Source organism: Dinoponera quadriceps, unplaced genomic scaffold (assembly GCF_001313825.1).
Source record: "Dinoponera quadriceps isolate SergipeBrazil2010 unplaced genomic scaffold, ASM131382v1 scaffold1782, whole genome shotgun sequence".
NCBI classification, from domain to species: Eukaryota; Metazoa; Arthropoda; class Insecta; order Hymenoptera; family Formicidae; genus Dinoponera; species Dinoponera quadriceps.
The window spans coordinates 1,172,548-1,194,613 of NW_014555947.1; the positions used below are offsets into that span (position 1 = coordinate 1,172,548).

The 22,066-nt window shown below is 42.4% G+C and overlaps 3 protein-coding genes across 8 annotated transcripts in view; all 3 read right to left on the minus strand.

Moving 5' to 3' along the window:
• Nucleotides 1-3,836, minus strand: part of LOC106746058 (kinesin-related protein 4) — a 14,124-nt gene extending 10,288 nt beyond the window's left edge. For 3 of the 6 annotated variants that reach the window (XM_014622227.1, XM_014622223.1, XM_014622221.1), the window contains exons 1-2: nt 3,685-3,836; nt 657-927 (exon numbers count right to left, since the gene is read on the minus strand). The gene's annotated coding sequence lies outside the window, so the exon portion shown is untranslated. Of the gene's footprint in view, nt 1-656; nt 928-3,413; nt 3,651-3,684 lie in introns of those variants that run through there. The other 3 variants (XM_014622226.1, XM_014622222.1, XM_014622224.1) reach the window with 3 other exon arrangements.
• Nucleotides 3,837-4,617: 781 nt separating this feature from the next.
• On the minus strand, nt 4,618-5,739 carry LOC106746018 (uncharacterized protein KIAA1143 homolog). Its single transcript, XM_014622117.1, has 3 exons — nt 5,421-5,739; nt 5,125-5,257; nt 4,618-4,973 (listed from the first exon to the last, which is right to left on the minus strand). Exons 1-3 carry the CDS (start codon nt 5,529-5,531, stop codon nt 4,786-4,788), a joined length of 432 nt encoding a protein of 143 aa, XP_014477603.1. The 5' UTR covers nt 5,532-5,739; the 3' UTR covers nt 4,618-4,785.
• A 407-nt stretch (nt 5,740-6,146) lies between these two features.
• LOC106746012 (39S ribosomal protein L15, mitochondrial) lies at nt 6,147-7,772 on the minus strand. The gene is made up of 5 exons (XM_014622109.1): nt 7,459-7,772; nt 7,079-7,218; nt 6,843-7,008; nt 6,602-6,761; nt 6,147-6,497 (listed from the first exon to the last, which is right to left on the minus strand). Exons 1-5 carry the CDS (start codon nt 7,558-7,560, stop codon nt 6,196-6,198), a joined length of 870 nt encoding a protein of 289 aa, XP_014477595.1. The 5' UTR covers nt 7,561-7,772; the 3' UTR covers nt 6,147-6,195.
• Nucleotides 7,773-22,066: the final 14,294 nt, after the last annotated feature.

A 22,066-nucleotide genomic window follows, 5' to 3' on the forward strand; every position in this document is an offset into this window, starting at 1 on the left:
AGAGAGAGAGAGACGCGCGTAAAAGCCCGTCCACGACGACGCGGCCGTGTGCCACTTAGGTCGTGATCACACGCACGCCCGGCGATAGCTTCGCGCTGTACGTACTCCGTACGTTCGCGAACAACGTGGCCGGGATGAGGAATAAGAGAACCGTCGTCGGAAGCCCCTCGCGTCGCGTGCTGTTTTTATACCCCTTGTATATACATATGTATATGTACGTATATATGTACACCCTTCGCCATCTCCTAGTCTGAGTCGCGCGCGCTAGATCTGCTCCATCCTGAGCGCATAAAGACCTAGGTGCGCTAACGAAGAAACAGCACGCGATGCGAATAGAATCACTGCTCCGCTAGCGGCAGTTGTCTTTCCCGATTGATTCTGAGGGTTGATCTCTTCATTTCTTGCTCTTCTCAAGATTTAATCGACGTATTCTCTCTTTCCCCCTCCCCTTCCTCTCACTCTTTCCCTCTTGCCACACACACCCTCTTTCTCTCTGCCCCCCTCTGTCTGACTCTCTCACTCTCTCTCGCACCACACATTCTCTCTCTCTCTTTCTCTCTCTCTCTTAAGTCAACCGATCGTTTCCTTAGAACCGGCACGCGACAGTTTCACCCCGCGATAAAGACAGGCATTCTCACAATATATAATACACGTACCTTAGAGACGAAGAACAAGGAAAAGACGGCGGCAACGGCGGCGGCGGCGGCGGTGGTGGTGGCGGCGGCGGCAGTGGCGACGACGACGACGACTACGACGGTAGGGCTCTCCTACGCGAGCGTCGGACGGCGCGACATCCTCGCACACACGATCCTCGTCCTTGATAGCGACGATATCGCCCGGTCTTCTGCTGCTGCGCGTAGTAACGACAGTGCGGAAGCACTCGAATGCACGAGCGGAACACGGGGTTACGCGGTTTATTCACAAAACCTGTAAATAGTGAACATTCATCGCTGACGATTGGCACACACACTAGAGGGCAGGAGCGACGGATGGGAAGCGTTAAAAAGTTATGCCCAGGGCCGTAATAACAGGATTGTGCGAGCGCCGTCCCCCGCGCGTTAGATCCTACAGCGGCTCTTTACTTTTTTTTTGTTGTAGGAGATGCGACGACGAAACGAGGAGAAAGAGAAAGAAGAGGAGGAAGAAGAGAACAAGGCGATGAGGTTGAGAGGTAGAGGGAGGAGCGAGAGAGAGGTTGCTTTTAGGAGGGGTCGTTGTTGGATACGTCTGTTGCGTCCATTCGTACGGCCCGTGTATTAACCACTTCCCCGATTTGCGAGGAGAATATATTCCGTGATTTATTTCAGATATATCACGTAGGCGTTTTTATTTTAAACAAAATAATATGACGAGTAAGCACAAAGTTCATATATAAATTCATGAGAATACGCTATTTTACTTGAATTATTTTTTTAACAGATTAATAATGTAAAAATGATTTTGTCTCAAGAGTTTGCAGAAAGTCTCTTATCTCACAAGAAAGTGATTACTTCTGCACTGTGAACTCAACTCTCAATTCTTAGATACACGGAAAAAATAGTCTTGAATCAAGAATTCTCATATACAAGTAAGAATATTATAATCTTCTAAGATTTTTAGTCTTGATTTAATTGAATTTGTATTAATACAAATATTACTTGCACTCCATTCAAGACTAAAAATCTAAGAAAAATCTAAGAAGAAGAATCTTCTAAGAATATTATAATATTCTTGCTTATGTATGAGAATATCTATCATTGATTTAAAGCTATTTTTTTTTGAATAACTCTCGTCCTGTAGAGAAAATTCATTAGCATTATTTAATACAAATTATATTTATGAGAAGTTATATAATTAAGAACCATTCAGATCGTTATCGGAAATATTTTCAGTTCGAGTAAATTTCTCTCAGGACACTAGGTACTCCGTGGCTCTCCTCGCGAGTCTGACATTCGACAGCGAACGATGCGCGTGTGCGTGAGGGCGAGCACTCGTTTGAAATCAATTTCGGGTTCTCGTCTTGTCGGCATGACGGTTTTAACTGTTGAAATCGTTACCGTGCGCTGGCGGTACAACACAGCGTTGCCAAGTTTACACGCAAAATCAATGCCGTAATAAAAGTAATAATAAAACCGTTAAGTAAGCACCATGAATCCCGGAGAATGCGAAATAATATTTTTGGCGCAGCGGTGAAACGCTGTCTCGAAATCGTCGACTGTGGTGCGTCTCGTCGTGAAATCGTAATATCTCTCTCTCTCTCTCTCTCTCTTTCCCTCCCTCGACAAATAACATATACGGCCTTTTCGTGGAAAAAAAAAAAATTATATCCTCCGCCGACAAACGAGATGTGTTACCGCTCGTTTGATTTTAACGATGGATTGAGCAATTCGGAACACAGAGTTCGGCTTGAGACGAAGCCTGGGCGCGATCGTTGTTATTGCAGATCCTCGATAATACGTACCCTCGCTAATTAATTCGCGCGTGCCTTTACGCGATCGTTTCATTCGCGCGATAAATTGTTGTCCCGCCACATCACGTATGCGATTACGTTACCGTGGCGCTTCCCCGTCGTAAAAATGAGCCCTACAACGGCGCGATTAATCAACGCGAAGTCAATCGCTATGATTTGACGCGACGGGACTCCCTTACGACGAGAGGAAGAACGGCGAGAAACGACGCGGCGTGTTTATGGCGTTCGCGATTCTTCGGGGCGAGGGCAACACGGACGCGACGGAAGAAGCGGCGTTTCTCACGATTTCACCATATCTGTTTAACACGCGTAATTCAATCGCCGTTATACTTTTACCGTGGCTCTGCGGGTTTAGAACTTGCGGCGCGGAGTCGCCCGTAAAATTTCAGTCTTAATTTATACCATTACGTCATTGATATAATCTCCTTTCGACTAGACAGGATAAACAACTGACGAACAAATCGAGAGAAAACGGCTGTCAAAGGATAGCGAAATCCGACGTTATTTTTTTTTTCTTCATCTTTATGGGAAAACGAGTAATTACGTGTATCCCCCGAATCGTTGAAATCAAACGACGCGTCATGAAATTACAGGTAATTTTATCGACTGACAGTAGTCACGAAGCCATTACCCCCGGATTAATTTCGGGTGGCGCCGGGAAAGCTCCCTACCTAGCAGCAACGCTTAGAATTTCTGGCATTGTTTACCGATGCGAGAGTGTCGTTATGGCCTTGCAGCAATGAGAGGAGGTTGGTACACATACGCGAGTTCGTTCGCACAGGAGAGCGCGAGGCAGGAGAGGGATCGCGCGCAGCTATGGAGGAGGGAGTGACGAGGGCGCGGGGTCCTCCGGTGAACGCGCACGGCCCTGATTGCACAGTGCTCCTCTCCGCACCGCTTCGTGTCCCGAACGTGTGCCTTGCGAGGAGAGCACGGAAGATCCGAAGGATCAATTGATACATACTAATCGTGCAGGACGTATAGTCGTCCTATGATTCTCTCGCTCGCACAGACAATTGTACGCACACTCACACACAAGTCACCATCAGCCACGCTCAGCGCACACCACGGCCGCCAGCAGCTCCCGCCATTTCTGCATGACGGCCGCGACGTGCCCGTCGAACAGCTGCCGCCGACTCGAGCGCGGATCGCGTCAGCCCCCCCGGACGACGATGATCGCATCGCATTGCACACACGCGTCCGATTGCCGCGCTCAAATTTAAATTCGCACTGACCGTTCGGCTGGGCGCACCGGCGAACACCTGCGGCGGCACACGCGACTACCACGTTTCCCACGACACACGCCGCTCTTCGTATCCGACGATAGCCGTGGGGATCCGTTCGCATGCACCCGATGTTTATTTCAGCCGCGACGTCACCGATCCGCTCGCACCTCTTGCCACCGTCGTCGAAAACTGCCAAGATGGCGCACGTCGCCGTCACGTGACCCGCGACGTTTTATGACGTTACGCTGGATGTTAAAGGGATCGTCGGGCGGCCCAGTGGCGTTTGTTGCACACGATCACGTGACCGGCTGCACGTGCACGTCCAATAGGAGAGATGCTTCCCGAAAAATAAGAAGGGCAATTTGCAATCGCGGCGGCGTGAACGGGGTTGACGCGATCGTCGGGCATCCGCCCTTTTTATAATGCCGCTTTGACAACGGGGGTGCGTTTCGTCATGATGGTCGTTTGAAATTCGAGAACGAACGCTTCTTTCCTCTTTTGAACGTTGCGATTACTGCGTATAAAGTATGGCTGCGATCGCGATGCTTTACATTTGTATGTTGTATGTTGATACATATAAATACCAATTATTGTGAATTTTGACTGATGTATGTGTTGTATAAAAATACATTTTTATCACATAGTTTTTTTTTTTTTATAATCTTGAGAGATGAAACTATTTTATCCCCATTACATATCCTATCTGATTTTGAGTTATCGTCGAATAAATCTAGTTTGAATTCTCATTTTTTACTCCCCTATTTTTAGAGGAGATTATTTATTATTATTTATATAATTTTATATATTCTTGTACAGCTTTTTCTTGAAAAATCGTTGCTAATTTGCATATTTATAGATATGAGTTAGGGAAACATATATACTGGGATGTATAACGCATGCTTTCACTATAAAAATATTTATTTTTATCATAAAAATCTCTTCTCCTCCTTTGCATAGTTTCTTCTTATTAAAGCAAGATTGCTTTGAAATCACTATAGACTGATTTTTTATATAATCTAACATTGTATATTAAGTTTAAACATTCTACTATATACAATGTAAATCTTATATAAATATTATATACACTTCAATAAGAATGTATAATTAATGCTATCCAATATTATCTTCGTCATCATCATCAGCATTAAAGGATAAGACAACTTTCTGTGACTGCTTTAATTTTTTAGCTTTCTTCTTAGCTGGTTTGTCTGTATTATTTGTATCAGATTCTGTTTCTGCTGGTCTAGTTTTGCGAAATATGACCTTCTTCGATAGATCTGCAGGAGCATTACTTTCCTCTGTAATTAATTAATTTGTAATTTATAATTTGATGTGGAAGTACATTAATATTTAGCAGCTAATTCTATATTTATATATCAGTGCTCTTTGTTTTACGATATTGAGTTTCCCTAATAGAAATTCGGAATAACACATTTACTGATACTATACCTTCATCTTTTTGTTTTTGGAAAGTATCTGCCTCTTCTGCTGTCAGATCACCAGAGTTCAATACAACAACAACAGGCTTCTCATCAGCCAATTCTTCTTTCTCATCATCTGAGATTTCTGGTAAAGCTTCTCTCTGTTTTAACAAATCATTCATATATAAGTTTTATATAAGCTGTCTCCTTATAAAAATATTAGTAATTAATTACAGAGGATCATAAGATAAAAATTATGTAAAATACTACAATGAACAGTTACTTATTGTTATGGCGATTACAAGAATCTTACAAATATTTTACCTTTGTATCGACATTGGGGCCTTCTTTGTATCCGATTTGTTCTTTCAGTTCTCGTAGAAATTTCGGTTCGTCCGGTTTCATATAAGATATATTGTGCTTCTTTCTTGACATAATTTTTCTTATATTTTGAACGAGATAATTATAGGTTAGAAAATAGAGCTTCAGTCACAAGACGCGGCAATCATACAACAAGGAGCAACATAACCCATTATCGTAAGTATGGATTTTTCGTGACCGGAAAATGTCGATGATGAATGAATCAATAACACGACGTTTGTTAAAAAATGAATGAAAGTTAAAAATCCCCTTTTTAAAGTGCATTTTTTATATTTTCGACACAAATTATTTTTTAATATAAAAATTCAACTGAAAGAAGCTGAAAATTGAACGGCCCTCATTTTCTTCGATATATCTTAGTTGAAAACGATAATAACATTATAATAATGATATGTACAGAAACTGGAGACTTTAAGCTTCAAGTATCATCTCATTATCGTCATTGTTGCCGAAACTATAATACATTAAATTTTGGTTATGTTTGTATAATAGAAAAATGTATCTATTTAGTCATTGAGCCATACTACTTGAGAAAAATAAAAGTACAGCTGGTTGTCGCAAGTTGTGTTATGACTCAACATAATATTCAATTATATAATTTTTACATAACATGGGGGGGAATCAAAATTCTCAGAAATAAAAAAGTTAATTATTATCATATAAGCATCATTTATTAAATCTGATCAAATTATACATTATGTTAACTCTGTACAATTTTTTAATTCATATAAAATTCTTTCAGATATTCAGCTTTAGGTTTCAATATGACTTTATCTCTAAGGCTAACCACCCATCCTGGTGCCAGACCGTAAAACAATTGCCGCGGATCCTTGCGTTCGCACAACATCTCATAATCGGGATCGTCCTCGATTTTTGGTAATTCATAGCCGTATTTCTGCGCGAGCACTAAACGTTCTTGAGAAACTTTCTCAGGATCAGCCAAGTATCCTCTTGTAACGGGGTTGGAATAATACTCAAGACAGTCTGTCGGCGGCAAAAATCTGCGAAGTATCGGCTCACCTGTACAGAAAAATGGAATTACACAGAAAAGAATTCATACTGATTGAGAATTAATTAATTTAGTACAATATTGTGTTCTCATGAAAATGTTTTCTGTCAATCACCTCGGCTGAAAAACTGCTCTACGTTACATATGGCTGAGAGAGCTCTTAGGTCATAATAAGCAGTTGTAATCACACCACCATTTCTCTCAACCGCGGCGATTACAGGCTCGCTGGCCCACTGTACTTCTATATTTACTTTTGCTTTAAAAGTATGTGCACCCTTCAAAGTCTTTATGTTAATATACAGTTTCATCATGCATATGTCATATGAAGATTATATATATATATATATATATATTACCTCATCTGTTAAGTGAATGCCTGAATGTTTATAGTATAAATTAAGATGGTATAAGCCTGTGTTCATCACTGAAACAAGATCAATTGGTTTGGTAACATCCAGCCGATTTGTATCAATGTACATCTGCAGATCTCCCAAAGAAAGCGGCGGATATTCTCGTCTCAAGCTAAAACCACAAAATATTATTTTTCAGTAGTTTACTCTTACAAAAAGAATAGATCTGCAAAACTGCTTACTGGTGGCCCTTATAATAAGGTTCTTTGCTGAATCGCAAATAGAAAGGACTATTTCCAGTCTCATAACCCAGACGTATATAAGTTTTTCTCGTATTTCCATAACCATGTTTATCACCACCATGTTGTCCTCTCCCACGTTTCTACGTGAAAATGATAAGTGAGGGAAAGATAAAATATTTTAATTTCATTTTAGGAAATTTAAAATAAGTGTCATTCTAATACTACTTCATTAAATGTGTGCACACAAGTACAAATAGAAAATCATGGAATATTAATCTAGTGTCATAAAGTGACCTAGATGCAGTGATTAATTTATATAAGTTTTTACAAAGCCTAACAAACTGCAAAATGTTTTATTTTCTAAATATATACGATCTTACCGTTTTTATTTTGCCGGGATTATCTCGGATGTTCGTTAACATCACCCTAGGTAAAACTCGTAGCATTGACAATGCTAAATCCTTTCCTTGTTTTCCAGCCATGTCGACGCGTCTGTGTTAGTCAATTATTAAATCTTCAACTGATTTTACATTCACGTTAAATAAACACTGAACTTAGATATCGATAAATCTTCCAATTTATCCTAAAAATATCTTGGTTATGGCTGCGGACGACCTTAAAGCTTTGAGTATATAGACATGGAGGAGGAGTGCTGGAACCGAAAGTGTGTTCAAAGTATGTACGAAAGAGAAAGGTATACAAGTGATATTCGTTCTTTCTACGCATGCGTCACAAATATTGAAATGTAACCATACTGGAAAGAGCACAGCTTTACCCCCTCCACGGTACGGAGCAGTCGGAGATAGTTCAGCTGGGACCGTGTTTTCTTTTTTTAGCGTCAACTACCGTGGCTGAAAACATTAGTCCTGTACACGTGACAAATAATGCGTGTGACAAGTGCATAATCTATTGATGTACAATGGGGAAGACACGCTATATAAAAAATTGTTGCAATACGCGAGATAAAAATCCGGATGTAATCCGGATGTGATAAGATTTATACATTACTATGTATACACAAAAATAACAATAACAATTTCATTTGTTGCTATATACATACAATTTGATTCCGAAAATTATTATTTCTTAAGAATCTCCTTTCATCAAATAAAATTTAGATGTGTGGAAAATACTTGCAAAGACAAATTTTTCAGACTGGATAATATATCGAGTTACGTGATCGCTGCAATTGGTTTGACAAAGATAGCACAGTCCCAACTTGACTATTTCTCTTATACAGCTCTGACCGCACGAGAATAATGAAGCGCTCTTTCTAGTATGGTTATATTTCAATGGTCACAAGTAACGTTATTAGAAACAAGTTATATCTCAGCTGTGATGAATGACAGATGACAAGACCTGTTATAAATGACATTATATTATGATGTAATAGTGAATGGATAAATAAATATTAATAACATCGTGTTATTTTTATGACGTCGTCCAAAGAAAAAAATTAAATGTCCTCTGTTGTTAACATTAAAGACACTAAATTTATATTTATTTATACATGATAGAAAACCGATTTCTCCCGATTGTCACACAATACACAGATTTTGAACGTATTGACTTGGCCATTTTTATTAACAATTTATATTATAAATATATTTGTTTTAACGAAGTTCGGAAATCAAGTACAGAAAGTGTCGAAACTGTACTGCATGCAACGATTTTGACGCATGCGTAGAGACGACATTACTTTTATACCTTTCTTTCTTGTACACTTTCGGTCTATAAGTAGAATTCCTTCTCCATATCTATATATTTAAAGGCTTGTCTTAAAGCTGTTACTTTATTTTGAAGCGCTTATATTATATTATATTATATATTGCCCATAATTCGTACGCGAACTACGAAGCCAGTGTCCACAATTTTTTGGTTTTATTCTATGTGCTATGTCTACGAGTGAGGCTAGTATACATGCATCGTATGAGCATTGTCGGGTGTGCTGATTGGCTGTTGGATAGAGAATTTTAAGGGCCCCTAAATTTTTCTCTAGACACACTAGAAATTCTCTACCTGACCTCTTTTTCTTTATCAAATGAGAAATAAGAGAAATAATTTATTCACGTTGCTTACACTTTTGCATCTATGCCCGTTGCACATCGAATGCGATGAGCGATATTCAATGACAGCTCTTCTTTTTAAAGAGAGGCCAATGTGTAACGGACGTTAGCTGTAAAAGTGCAAGCAACACGAACAGACCTTATGTTTTCGAAAAATAAATTTTCTCATTGGACCATCGGTTGTGTTTCGACATCCGACTTCAACATACGACGTATTGTAGAATAGGCCTTAAGACCGTCTTTGCACGTAACAAATTTTTAATCATAACCGTAATGGCTTCTGCCCACAAGACGCGGTAACGTTTGCCGCGCGGCGGAAGTTCGCGCAGTAACCAATCAACATGCCGTTTTTCGGTAAGAACTAGAAGTTAATTGGCTACCGTTTCTGCTACTATATCCAGGAGGTATATTTTATACTTTTTTATGTCATCTATCAAATTAAACGTCTGATTGCAAGCTATATGCTGTTCATTAAAGTACACATCTTTCAATTATTCCAAACGTTAATTTTGATGCAAACGTTCGTACGAACATCCAGCTTATGATCGAACATTATATCGAGTACGGTAATGAGAAATAGTAGATCAATAATCTGCTGTTGGTGAGTTTTACCTCATAATTACATAAATAATGATCGCATCAATGCATTTTCACAAGAATATATTTATAATTCCCCAATATTAGTGCAAATGGTTAAAAGATTGTTCATAAGGCTGACGATTATTTACGAATATAACGGTTGCGATGAGATTTGTGAGGCGTCTGTCAGATGGCGCCAGCTCATCGAAAACGATGGACAGACGGATTGTCGTTGCAGTAGTTCAAATATTACGACGCCAGTGACCGTTGGCACATTCACCGTGCGCGAATCAATCTCGAAAATTTCGACTCATTTCGGCTTGTAATTTACCGGATCGTTCAGACGAAACTCGCCACGTGCAAGGTACTTTATCAAACTTGATTACGAGCGTAATAACATGCGTTTTTCGATTCGCGTTTCCTCAACAAAAGATCACCCTTCGGAATAATTGCTAATGTCGGCCGAGGGGGGGGGGGGGGCCGGGGGGGNAGCCAACAACGAAGTCAATAAATTAGGGCGCGCTAATCCTTTTTAAGGCGTAGTACGTTTTTAACCTAAGCTAGGTTGTTGCGGTCGCCTACATCCTGCTGTTAACTCCTTCGAGGGTACAAAAAAGTTCTGCAGATTAGCCGTATTTGGAGAGTTGGTTTAATGAAACCGACCAAGGGAAGGGATTGGATGAGATTAGGAAGGGGATTAAGTGTCGGGGAACGTAAAACTGGCGCGACAAAAAGCGAGCGTTAAAGACGAGAATACGAGTAGTGTAACATTCACGTTGAAGCAAAAAAAAAGGAACGCGAAAATGTTAGGAAAAAGAGTGGCAAAATGGCTTGGGAATATATCGATTCGGCCGACCATTAGTAAGTCGTCGTAAATCTGTGCTCTTTATCAAGCGCGTTATATCTATCAAAAGAGACAGTTGCATTTTGTGCATGGTCGGTACAAAGATGTATCGGCGCAGATTCAACCGAGGAGATGCAAACCAATCAGTCTAATAGAGAATCTCCCCTGTTGCCTATCGAATGATTCATAGTACATCTTTCTCTCTCTCTCTCTCTCTCTCTCTCACCCCTCGCTCGCTTGGGAAGAAAATTTATTAATAAGACTAACCAAACTCGCGCGGCGCCGGACAGATTCGCCATTATGACGTATATCCTGTCGCACAGATATTTAATGTCCGAGGCTAGTTAGTCGTGATCGACCTTTCTTTTAACGTCTATTAAAGCGTAATCACATACATTTAGAAAGAATATTCGGAGAAATCAATTTATCCAAATAAATTTGCTGAGAGATATTCGTGAGAGAGAAAGCGAAAAAAAGAGATATAGAGACAGATAGAAAGAGAGAGAGAGAGAGAGAGAGAGAGAGAGAGAAAGAGTACATTTACTTTGAATAAAAAATAAAGCCTTCTCCCACGTTTCACGTAAAAAATCCCCCGAATTACGTAAAACCGTCCTTCTCTCAGTTTTATCCGTTACTTTTAAATCACGGAGCTCTTCGTTCCCGCGACGTCGTCTGCCGCAACGCGGAATACAAATTCGCGTCGTCCCTCGACGTTATTATAGCGCAATAGCGATCGCCGCTCCGTGATTACCGGCCCACGAATTCGCTACAATGAGGAAGCGTGTTCGGATGGATTCGCGAATGACTTACGTCAGGTTTGCATAACTGCGCAAAGTGCAGAAACGTATCGGGCGGTAAAGGCGGCGTCGCGCGAGAATGGAGAGGAGAAAGACTGAGAGAGAGAGAGAGAGACCTTACGAGCGCATTGGAAGTGCAACTTCTTGCGCAAGAGGTGCTCAGCAGTGATTCATCATTGTTACGGGGAATATTGGGATATATATCGGCGAGGTCCCCCCGAGGCCGAAGGCAAATGGAGTAGACAGGGGTCTATACCCTCCATCTACTTAAATGCCCCCGCATTCTAACATCGGAGGGTACTCGCCCGCACCGTTTCCCTGCAGTTTTCTGATTAAACTACGTCTATTACCATGGAGGGACCGCACTTTACGCTCCACGCTCCGCGCACGATCGCTTTTACGGCTCGCCCGTCCCCGTAAGCCTTTCGCGGTACAATTTGTCGCGATGAACGGTTTGCGTCACGACTCACTATCTTTCTCGGCGTGTAGGAGGTCGGTAAGAAGAATTATAATTATAATCGGCGATCGTTATTATACAGAGAGAACGCTCGCGGCTCGCGAGGAAGAATTCAGAGATACGATTTTATCGTCGTGTGCACTGCGCTGCGGTATTATTTATATGTATCATTATCGCGCGCGGCACCTGCTTGCCAGACGCTTCACGGCCGTCCTACGGGTGATCTTTGAATCCACACCGCAGGTATTTAAAGAGATCGTCTCGTGTTAGCGAGTTCGTGAAAATTGAACGGAACTTTTAGCCCACCCGAGTTGGAATTTCGGCCCTACATTCGCCCTGCAAGTTCCGTCGAATTTGAACAATCAATAATATTATAGAGGGTATATCTAAATATTTATTTTCAAGACTGCCGTCTTCTTTATGTTGATACTTATTTCGCAATTATTTATTATCCGATTATCTCAATGTTCTATTTACATTTAATCTTTATTCTCAATTTCATGAAAAATGTTATATGAAATATTAATTATGCAATTTTTTTAATTGCATATGGAACAAGGTCGTTGGAGAAAAATGCATGACAACTGACGCGACGTCAACGAGAAGCTGACTCAATATTTCCAGAGCTTCTGCAATCAGAAATCAGGATGCTGGGTCAATAGGCCAGGATGCGGGACGCCGAGACGCGGACTACGTGTATTCAGGTACGTGAAATCATTTTTTATAAAGAATGTTTCAACGGACGTTTGGGGTGCTGAGAGCAAGGAGATATCTCCGGAGTCAAAATTTAGACTGGCACTCCATCATCATTTGACAAATAATTATAAATTCAAATAACTTGATAAATCTCTGGATTACTCGTCGACTTGCGTTTATATACTAACCGGTGAAATAATCTCGATGCAATTAAGTCATTAAAATTTTCTAATAATACACATTCACTTCTGGACATTAATATAAAGTTATCACAATGAGACCACTGTTTTTTTAAAACGTCGCTTCTCCGAACAATCAATGAACATACTTACATATATTACTTCTTACGGTACGTATATACGTGTGCTTCTTCTTTTACGTATGATTTTCTGCCTCACGTTACGAGAGACACTCTATTCAAATTACGCCGGTCTGCCTGTCTTATTTCATACGACAAAAACATCGATTCAAACAAGCGAATAACGGTCGACTCGCGACCGCTCGGTGAATCGCGAGTCAAACCGTAGTCAATCTGTCGACGTCTGCTCCCCCCCCCCCCCAAATTNTCATCTACGAAGTATATAAAAATAAGCGAGTACGGGAACGTGCGCCATATGCGAAGCGCCATGTGGCGGAGGGTCAACAATGTCACCGGGAGGAACATCTCAGCCGTGTCTTGAGGCGAGAGTAACACCGCGCGGCGAAGGATGCGCTACAGAAGACGAGCACCTGCCCGCCTCGAGGTGAGGCTCTCCCGCTCGCGAACAGAGGATTATCCGTTTCTCCGTATCGACGGTTAGCCGCAATGTAAGGCGCTCCGCCCGTCTTTCGATCTAAGCACGGAGTAACCGATCCCCGTCGTCGCGCCCGAGGCGGCAACTGACAAAAGTTGCGCCCGAATGTGTGCGTGCGTTGTCTGCGCGTGTCTGTACAGCCGGTTCCCGGGGTGGTTTGCGATGTTACACGCGGAAAGTATCCTCATTTCGACCGCGGAACTGTCGTTCCCAAGGCGTTACGACGTCATATAGACGCAGCGTAAGGTTCCCTCGTGTTCGAAAAAGCTGGGAACTCGATACTCCCAGCGCTGGGTGGGATCGGCCGATTTTGCATAGAGAAAATTGTATTTTCTCGATCGGGACGACAGCGTTTAATTCGAAGCTATGGGGTTAACGGGGGAATAAAGAGAAAAAGCTGGTTGGAAGCCCTCGTGACCCGATGCGGGAAGGAAAGGAACGTCGAGAGGCGGGAATCCGGCCGCGGGAAGTGGAGTACCCTTCGCTTCCCTACTCGAAAGGGGATTATCCGGCCTCGACTCCATCGATGGTTCGCCACACGCTGTAACGCGACGATCAAAGTTCGCCATCATGCGCTGTCGTATACCGATCGACCTATATCAAGCCTCCGTCGAGCCATCGTGGAATCACGAGGATACACACGGGGATATCGGTCTATGTATATGCACGCCGTGCGGAATTAACCAACCGGTGCTGAATCTTGTTATTATTAGTTATCGCATTAATATCCGACGATGATCCGCGGCACGGCGTGCACATGCGAATGTTACGTAACCGTGCGACAACGCCTGGAGTCCCTACCCTTATATCAGTCATGCACGCGTCGTGTCGTATCGTAATTCTCGGGATCGATCCACGGGAACAGGCGGTTAACAGACGCTACTCTGTATCGTGTTTGCTCTCGACTATCAGTTCGCGTAAATATCACGAAGTCGTCGTAACAAATCATACGAAGAACGTTGCGAGTGTTCGATTACATGATTCGTCGCGGCGAGGAAATATTCGCCACCAGAAATAAATGACGTTTCATTCGTGTGCGCACGTGATAATAATTAGGAGTGGCCTCCGTTTTCTCATCTATTCGCGTTCATGTGCGTCTTTCATTTCAGTAGATACATTTTTACCTCGCAGGTGAACGCGCTTGTGATACTTTTACACGGGAAAAATTGAGCTCCCGTAGCTAAAAATTTATTCTCATAGATAAAAATTAATTGTCCATATGATAACATTGGAATTTAATTAATGAATTCTTTTGATCCCTATATTTAGTTTTTAATTTACGCGTTTTCTATTTTCTCCGTGTGCAGCAATGGCAGCGAAACAGTTAACCTTTTAGTTAAGTTCGAGCGGTTCATTAAGTTCTTTTTTCTTCCGTGCGTCTGTCGCAATATTTTTGAGACCCACACCTTTTATCGTGCCACTAGAGAGAATTGTCGAACCATGTATGCGCGTTACTCTCGTTGATAGCTGCAAGGGTGAGGCCGATGTCTTTGATTTAGCGGAGAGCCATTAGCACAACGGGACCGCACCGGTAGAGGTGTCCTGTGCAAACACTCCGTCCGTAGGAATTTGATCCTTAGAGAGCAGGATCTCCTTTACCGTCTTAGGACGTCGACGACGGGTCGGGACGAGTCGACGTACGAAAGCGTGGTATATGCTTCGTAGATATTCCGTGGAAGTATGGAACGATAAACTTCCCGGGACGTGTGCCGTAAAGCGTCCGAGGAAAGTGCTTTTTCCCACGGATCATGAGGACGGCGGTGCACCGTTGATTGCGCCGTCGCGACGTCTTCCGCTTGTGTCACAACTCTCGTCGCATCGCGATTACTGCCTTTATTTCTCCCGGGCTTTCTCTCTCCATCTCCCTTCCTCTTTCTCGCTCGTTGGAACACGCCGATAAGTAGATCGCGCAATCGTAATGAAATAAATTCACCCGATGTAAAATTGTAATTTGTAGCTGTTAACAATTACAGTCGCTAACGGCTTTTATTCGACAAGAATAAATGAGACGAGACGGCCGGCTTTTGTTTGCGGTGATTTTCGCATAATTATTGCGTTTAATTGCGCGTTAAATTTCCAGAGAAATAATTTCTTGGCCGAGATTTTCATCGGTTATTATCAATTTTCGAGTTCAGCGCTATTTGTGAAATTTATCGCGGGCGGGACTTTGCGGTAATTATTATTATGTTGATATGTTATTATTGCCACGCGACTTCGAATCGGATGTGGTAGGTCGGGGCTGGGAAAGCGCAAGCCAGTTGGTAATAACTCGAGTGGTACTTTGAGCCCGGGGCGCGAAAAAATATCGATGACGACATGACGACACGAGGCCGCAAAGGTTGAACTTCTCTCGAGGAGTCACAGCTGCGTTTCTCTCATTGACCGGAAGTGTCGCACGCAACGAACGCTGTGTGTTCAATGTCAAGGACAGCTGTTCCGCTCAAAGGGCATGCCCCCGATCATTTTTCCTAACGCATCCTTAAACCACTACTAAATGGAGGTGGAGCCTTTCTCGACATCCTCGTGTCAGACATTCAGTTTTCCGACGCATCGATCATCGAGAGTGAAAATATTACTTGTTCAGCGTGTAACGTTCCGATTATTCGTCGGATTTATAATATTTTCGATTGTTAATTAGTGATTGTATTATTAGTGAGATGTGATATAGTCGTATCTATTCTGTCTCTCGGTCGACGTTCCGACAAAGCCGTGACATTTGGGAAATTAGCAAAGGCTAATAATTAGCGTTTCTCTTTGTAAGAATGCTTCTCAGAGGATCTCTCTAGCAAAGAGTCTGTGGAGAGCACGCTCCACTGTCCTTTGCGGCGGAGATCCTTTGATCAATGCACACGGATAAACAATGCTCATCACGGTGTCGGTAAGTTGACAGTAAGCGTTATCGTTTGCCGGTAGTTCATAAACAAGTTTATTTAGCTCCGTAGCGTGTAAAGGCTTGATAACGACGAAAGTGACGTAATCAAACGACACTTTACCGCGGCAACAAATACTCGACTTACATAGAAACCCTCTGCGATGTTTCTCGCGCGTCGAACGTAAATATTTCCCGACTCGCTTTTAATCTTCCGAACCGGCACGTTACGTTAAATTGCCGTTCGCCTGACGGCGTTGCCATTTGCTACATTAACAAATGGCACGAGATGTATTCGTACGAAGCGTAAACCTTTGGAATCCCGCGAATACCGGTGTATCGAGTCTCTCTCTCTCTCTCTGATAAAAAGCTCCGATTAAAATTACGCGCTGCCAGCAGCGCGTAGCGATTATATATCACGTACCATGACCACGCTATCAACATCCATCTAAATAGTCTCTCTCTCTCTCTCTCTCTCTCTTTCTCTCTCTTTCTACGAATCTCACTTCTACAATTAAATGATATTAAACGAAATATAATCGTTGACCTATATCTTTTTTGTTCGTTTCTGTATATATATATTTAAAAAACAATGTTTAAGTTCATTGTTGTGCTCTTTTTCCACGATGTCGGTTTATTACTTCAATGTAAACTGTCGCCTAGAGTTTCAAGAGTGAATATCAGTTTTCATTCGCGTTAATTTGAAACAGAGATATGCAGTCTCGAGCCTTCGTATATTTAATACGTTGACGTCTATCGGCGTAACTAATGAGAAAACTTACTTTTTGTTTCCTGACTGAGTTCGCGAACGCGATATTATCTTTAACCCTCTCGATTTTACCAGTAGTACCGTGATTTTCAATTCTCGATTTTTTACACGCGATTCACGACTCGTATATTCTAGTCGATGCACTGAACATTATCGCGGATTTTTCGTAAAGTTTTCGTTACACACCGTGAAAACATCGCGAGTGTAGTGCAACGTATGGAGCAACGCAATCAGGATGCATAGCGACTAATTTAATCGGTGGATCAGGACGTGCCTAAAATCAACATGCTAATGGTGAATAACTCTACTTGAACGTTCAAAATGCATGATATTATATAATGCATGCATAGATGTAATTCTCAATATTTTTCGACGATAATATAATCACTGCATGAAAGTTGCTAATTTTCAATCTTACATTTGACGATTCAATGATTTTCCGCATTTGATTATTTTTGACATTCCTAATGATCATACAATATTAAAAAAATTGTTTAACGGGAATCGGCAGAGGATACAAAAACGGTTTTATTGTTCCTCCTCCTTTAATATGGAAATTTTAACCAAGAACGGATATTAACACAAGTACAAAATGTTTTTTAGTATAATTGATCACCGAGACAGATATGAAAACTGATATAATTTTAGTCAGCTCAATTCCGAAGACGTAAAATTCATCTGTAATTTATCGGGCTAATATTAGCATGTACAGCTGCGCGTTTTAATCGATATAAAAAATTGAAAATGAAATATATATATATGTTACATCTCTCGCATACACAGTTTTAATCGTCGTTTATCCGATAACTCGTCAGTCCCATTGATTGAATTTTAGTTCTGCATTTCTACGATTCCGCGATAATATTACGTTCGTACGACACCGCGACGTAAAGGCGTACGCGACGAGCACGTAGGGGACCGATTTATTTATCGGACGTGGGGATCGCAGATGGGTCACGCTCGAAAGCAACCCCGCAAACTCACCCCGAGCGAGTTCGCGACATCCTGGAAATTAGCGCGCAATATAACAATTACCGGTCGTGCGTGGCCATGGGATGACAAACGGTGGCTCACAAAGCGGTATTTCGCGGCGTCGTCCATGGAAATCGTCCGTGAACCGGGGGAAAGAAGGGACATTGTCCCGAGGAAGCCGCAAGCCAGCGGGTGGGCGCGAGTGTTGTCGGGGCGTACCGGTCTCTCGCTTTTGTGCTTACTTAAATGAAAAGTCATCTCGAATCTATTACTTTCGAGTTTTGCCACTGGCCAGTGTAAATATTTAGGGTGCGCGCGGGGAGGGACAGCGCGGCGTCGCCGCATACAGGAATGGCCTCATCCTATTGTTGCATCTCGATAATTTATGATGCACACCCTTACTACAGCTTGCATCCTTTCCGCCGCCTCTTCGTTTAACTTTTCCTACCTTCGCTAACCCCAAACGCGAGAAGCGCCTTTCACCGACTCGTCGCCGGACACCACCCCTGCGGCGATAATCGCGATGTTTAGGGAGCGAGCGGGCGAATGAGCTTTTCCACCCTGCGCACTGCAATAGGTATCGCTGATTGCGTCAATTGTTCGGATTGTCTCGGCGCTGCAGCCCTTTACTAATTATCTTGCTAATGAAGCGTGATATTAACAATGTATTTTGGTTCATGCGAGCTGGACACGCCATGATGAGCGCTTTCTAGTTCGACGGTCAATTAAAATCGCGCGATGTGTAATTAATTTTAATTTCTCGCATTGGAAATTACCTCTCGTTTCGATGCTAGTTACCGATTCATTTAATCTTTCGCTCTTTCCCGGACACGTGTGCCACCTTACCATCTCTTATTAATCTCAGCCGGGAGGTCCCGCTGGAAGCGCAAATTTCGCCCAATTTGTATGTTAAAATATATAACATCCGAACGACGTCGTTTTAAGCACGCGGCGCGAGCTTGCCGGTCTTCCCGGCGCTTTTATACACGGTATCGCGTACACAATAGCGATTAGTAAAATCTATCTGCATAAACAAGCTCGACACGTTGCGCAATAACAAACGGTGGACCACCGTGGACGAGTTCGGCCGGAACGAGAAAGTTGCGTTCGAAAGTGCCGGACCCACGAGAGATCTTCTCGTATGGAAATGCAGCGCCTTGAATTAAGGTATGCCGCGGTGGAAACAGCTCATAGACAAACAATAGAAACAATGGACGGCCGTCCGCCCAATGTGCGCCGCTCGTAGACTATGCTTGAGTACACAATGGTTACAAGGTTTTTCAAATAAAAAGGCCCTCATAACGCTCGCTCACTCGTGCGCTTGTGTGTGCTCGAAATGTTAAAATCGCTCCGCGTAGGCCCGGCAAATATTTGATCGGAAAGGTAAATCCTCTCGACGCCGCGTCGAAAGTTCTCCAAACAATCGTTCCATGTATCGACGCGTAATTGCATAAGACGCGGTTACACTCACCTCTTAACTGCGGGTCCGTCTTAATCGTTATTGTGTATTCTCACCTCGTCGTGAGATTACCATATTTATCCGAGAACGCTGTTTGATTATTTGCGCACATATTCTTCGGACTCACTCGACTATTCCCGATAGCGCTTCTTAACGCGGCAATGTACGAAGAATGTTAATTAATTACTCGACTCGAGAAAGGAAGACAGGCGCCTCTTTTGAACATATCGACGTCTAAATACGGTTTTCGATGGACTTTCATATCGTAGTCTTCGCTAATCGATATTTCACGCGTTTCATCGAAGTTCCGATATTTTAAAACTTGTATAAAATGATAAAAGGAAAAAACTTTTATAATAATATTGTAAATTATATGATGTAATTATATTAATTATACACAGGCCTAAAAAAAAAAATTTTTGTAAAGTAACTCTAATATTATAATATCATAATTATACGACTAAACTTATTTATTTTATTTTATTTTAAAAGTCGAATTTATTTCTGGTTTATTCCGCCGCGTGCGTTAGTTCTCTTTAATATGGGACGACTGACTGACACGGTTGCTGCATGCGCGCACATATATTTTTCCTTCACATATTCCGCGGATATACCGCTCTATAAGTATAATATATCCTTCCAAGTTGCAACGACGAAAGTAAACTTCTCCCCGAGTTTTCCTGCCTCCGCGAAGGTCTCGCGTAAGCTTATAACAATAAAAAATGGCGTTTCGTCGCGCTCTATAGATTCTATATCTGGGCCGTTATTGTGCCCACGTTTCTGTCCCCCGAACTTCAACTCGGTTTATGCAGGTAAAGTTGCAGCGAAAGGATAGGCGCAGCCAACTAGCTAGCTAGCTCGCGCTCTGTTGTTGTTGCAGCTGTTAGACGGAATTTTGGTGAGAAAACAAAGTTCTCCGGAAAGTAAAGCGCCTTCGAGCCATATCCGAGGTGCCCCGGGCGTGATTCTACCTACCCAGCTACCTTACTACGCGAACTTACTTATTTCCCCGGATTTTAACCTATATTTTGTCAAGCTGGCGTAACGCTAACTTGAAAATTAACAGACCGCGCCATTACGTCATCCTCGTCTTAAGAGCCGAAAGACACGACGTCGTGCGAGAAATCATCCTCGCCGCGCGAAGGAGGAGGCACCTCGTCCATAATTGAGCAATTAGCGTGCGCGCGTTAATGCCTATGACTCGGCGCGCACTGTCTGGTGTACGTGTCACAGCCGAGGGAGATAATGCCGATCGTCGTCGACGCGATTCGGATGTAATCGATACAAACGCAGCCGAGTGTTGGACGTGAGCGTAGGAGGAGAACGACCCAGCTGCCGGTCGCTGGCACAAAAATTTCACAAACGACTCGTACATATTTGTTAGTCATTTGTTCGTACACGGCGCTGTTTCTCTCCCGTGCACCGTCGGGCACGAGGAATTCCTCAAATATTATTTCAGGAACGCTCCTTTCTTCCATCCTGGAGCAAGTTTCGTTCCGATACTGTGAAAAGTGTCAGCCCCTTCTCGACCACCCCTGTCTGTTTGTTCCCGTGTCTCGCGGAGATTAGCGTTTTTCGGCCCGGCTTTCGTGCGCGCCATCGACGTCTCGTTGCCGTGAGTTATTTATTACGATTGCGCGCGATTATGGCTCTCTCGTCGCGGCTCCTTTTGCCCGTTATGGGCGATGTATCAACGGCGACAGCGTTCTACTCTTCCGGTGTCCAAAAATTGAGGCGCGCCGAAAGGGCCAAAACCTTAAATTACCAGACCGCTCGAAAGGGTCGCTCAAGTGAAACCCAAGATGTCCTCAAGCTGCGCTCTTTACTCGGGCAGATGGCTCGCTCGCTGGTCGCGCGTTCACTTGTTACTTACGTGCCCGCAAGATCGTGGCATCGCGATTGCCACATGACGTTGTCGCGCGAGTACAATGGATAACGGCATGCGCCGCCACGTGCCTTCACATTCCATCGCTTGCGCGCCGGTGCAATCTGAGACGCTAATGAGACGCCAATTTCGCCCGATCATTAGTACCGGTGACCCGCCGTCTGTCGCGTAAAAGAGCCCAGCGGATATCGATGAAATAATAAAAAGGATATTATCTTTAATAATCACGAGAAGAATTTTCAGCGAAATATCTTGTAAAATCTTGCATAATACCTGAAATTCCTGATTAAGGATGTATTATCCATCTAGTACCGTATTTTCAGTGACGCATCAAGGGGGTTACTCGTAAATTTAGTATTTATCAAGCGTAAATTACGTTTCTATATATTTATTTTATTACCTAAATAATAAATGTTAATTTGAAACGGACATATATACACAATATTACAAATACGTAAATGTTATTATTTTTCATTTTTATTATTAATGCTGTATTTGTATGCATCGGTTGATCTAATAGAGATGCATAGATAATAGAAAAAGGTGTATAAGTGTTTAAATATGTATTTCGACTATTATTATAAGTTATGGACTTTACACAGCTGTATTTTCAAAACAAAATGGCATAATTCTGAAATTTGTTACATTGTCTGCATATTAGTCTTTAACACGTTGACTGTCAACTACGAGATATCTCGTCGCTTCATTACTTGATTAAATCAAATTGGCTTCTTAGACCAGAATCGTGAAAAGTTCCGTAGCGAACGTCAACGTGTTAATATAATAATAATGTTTCATGAA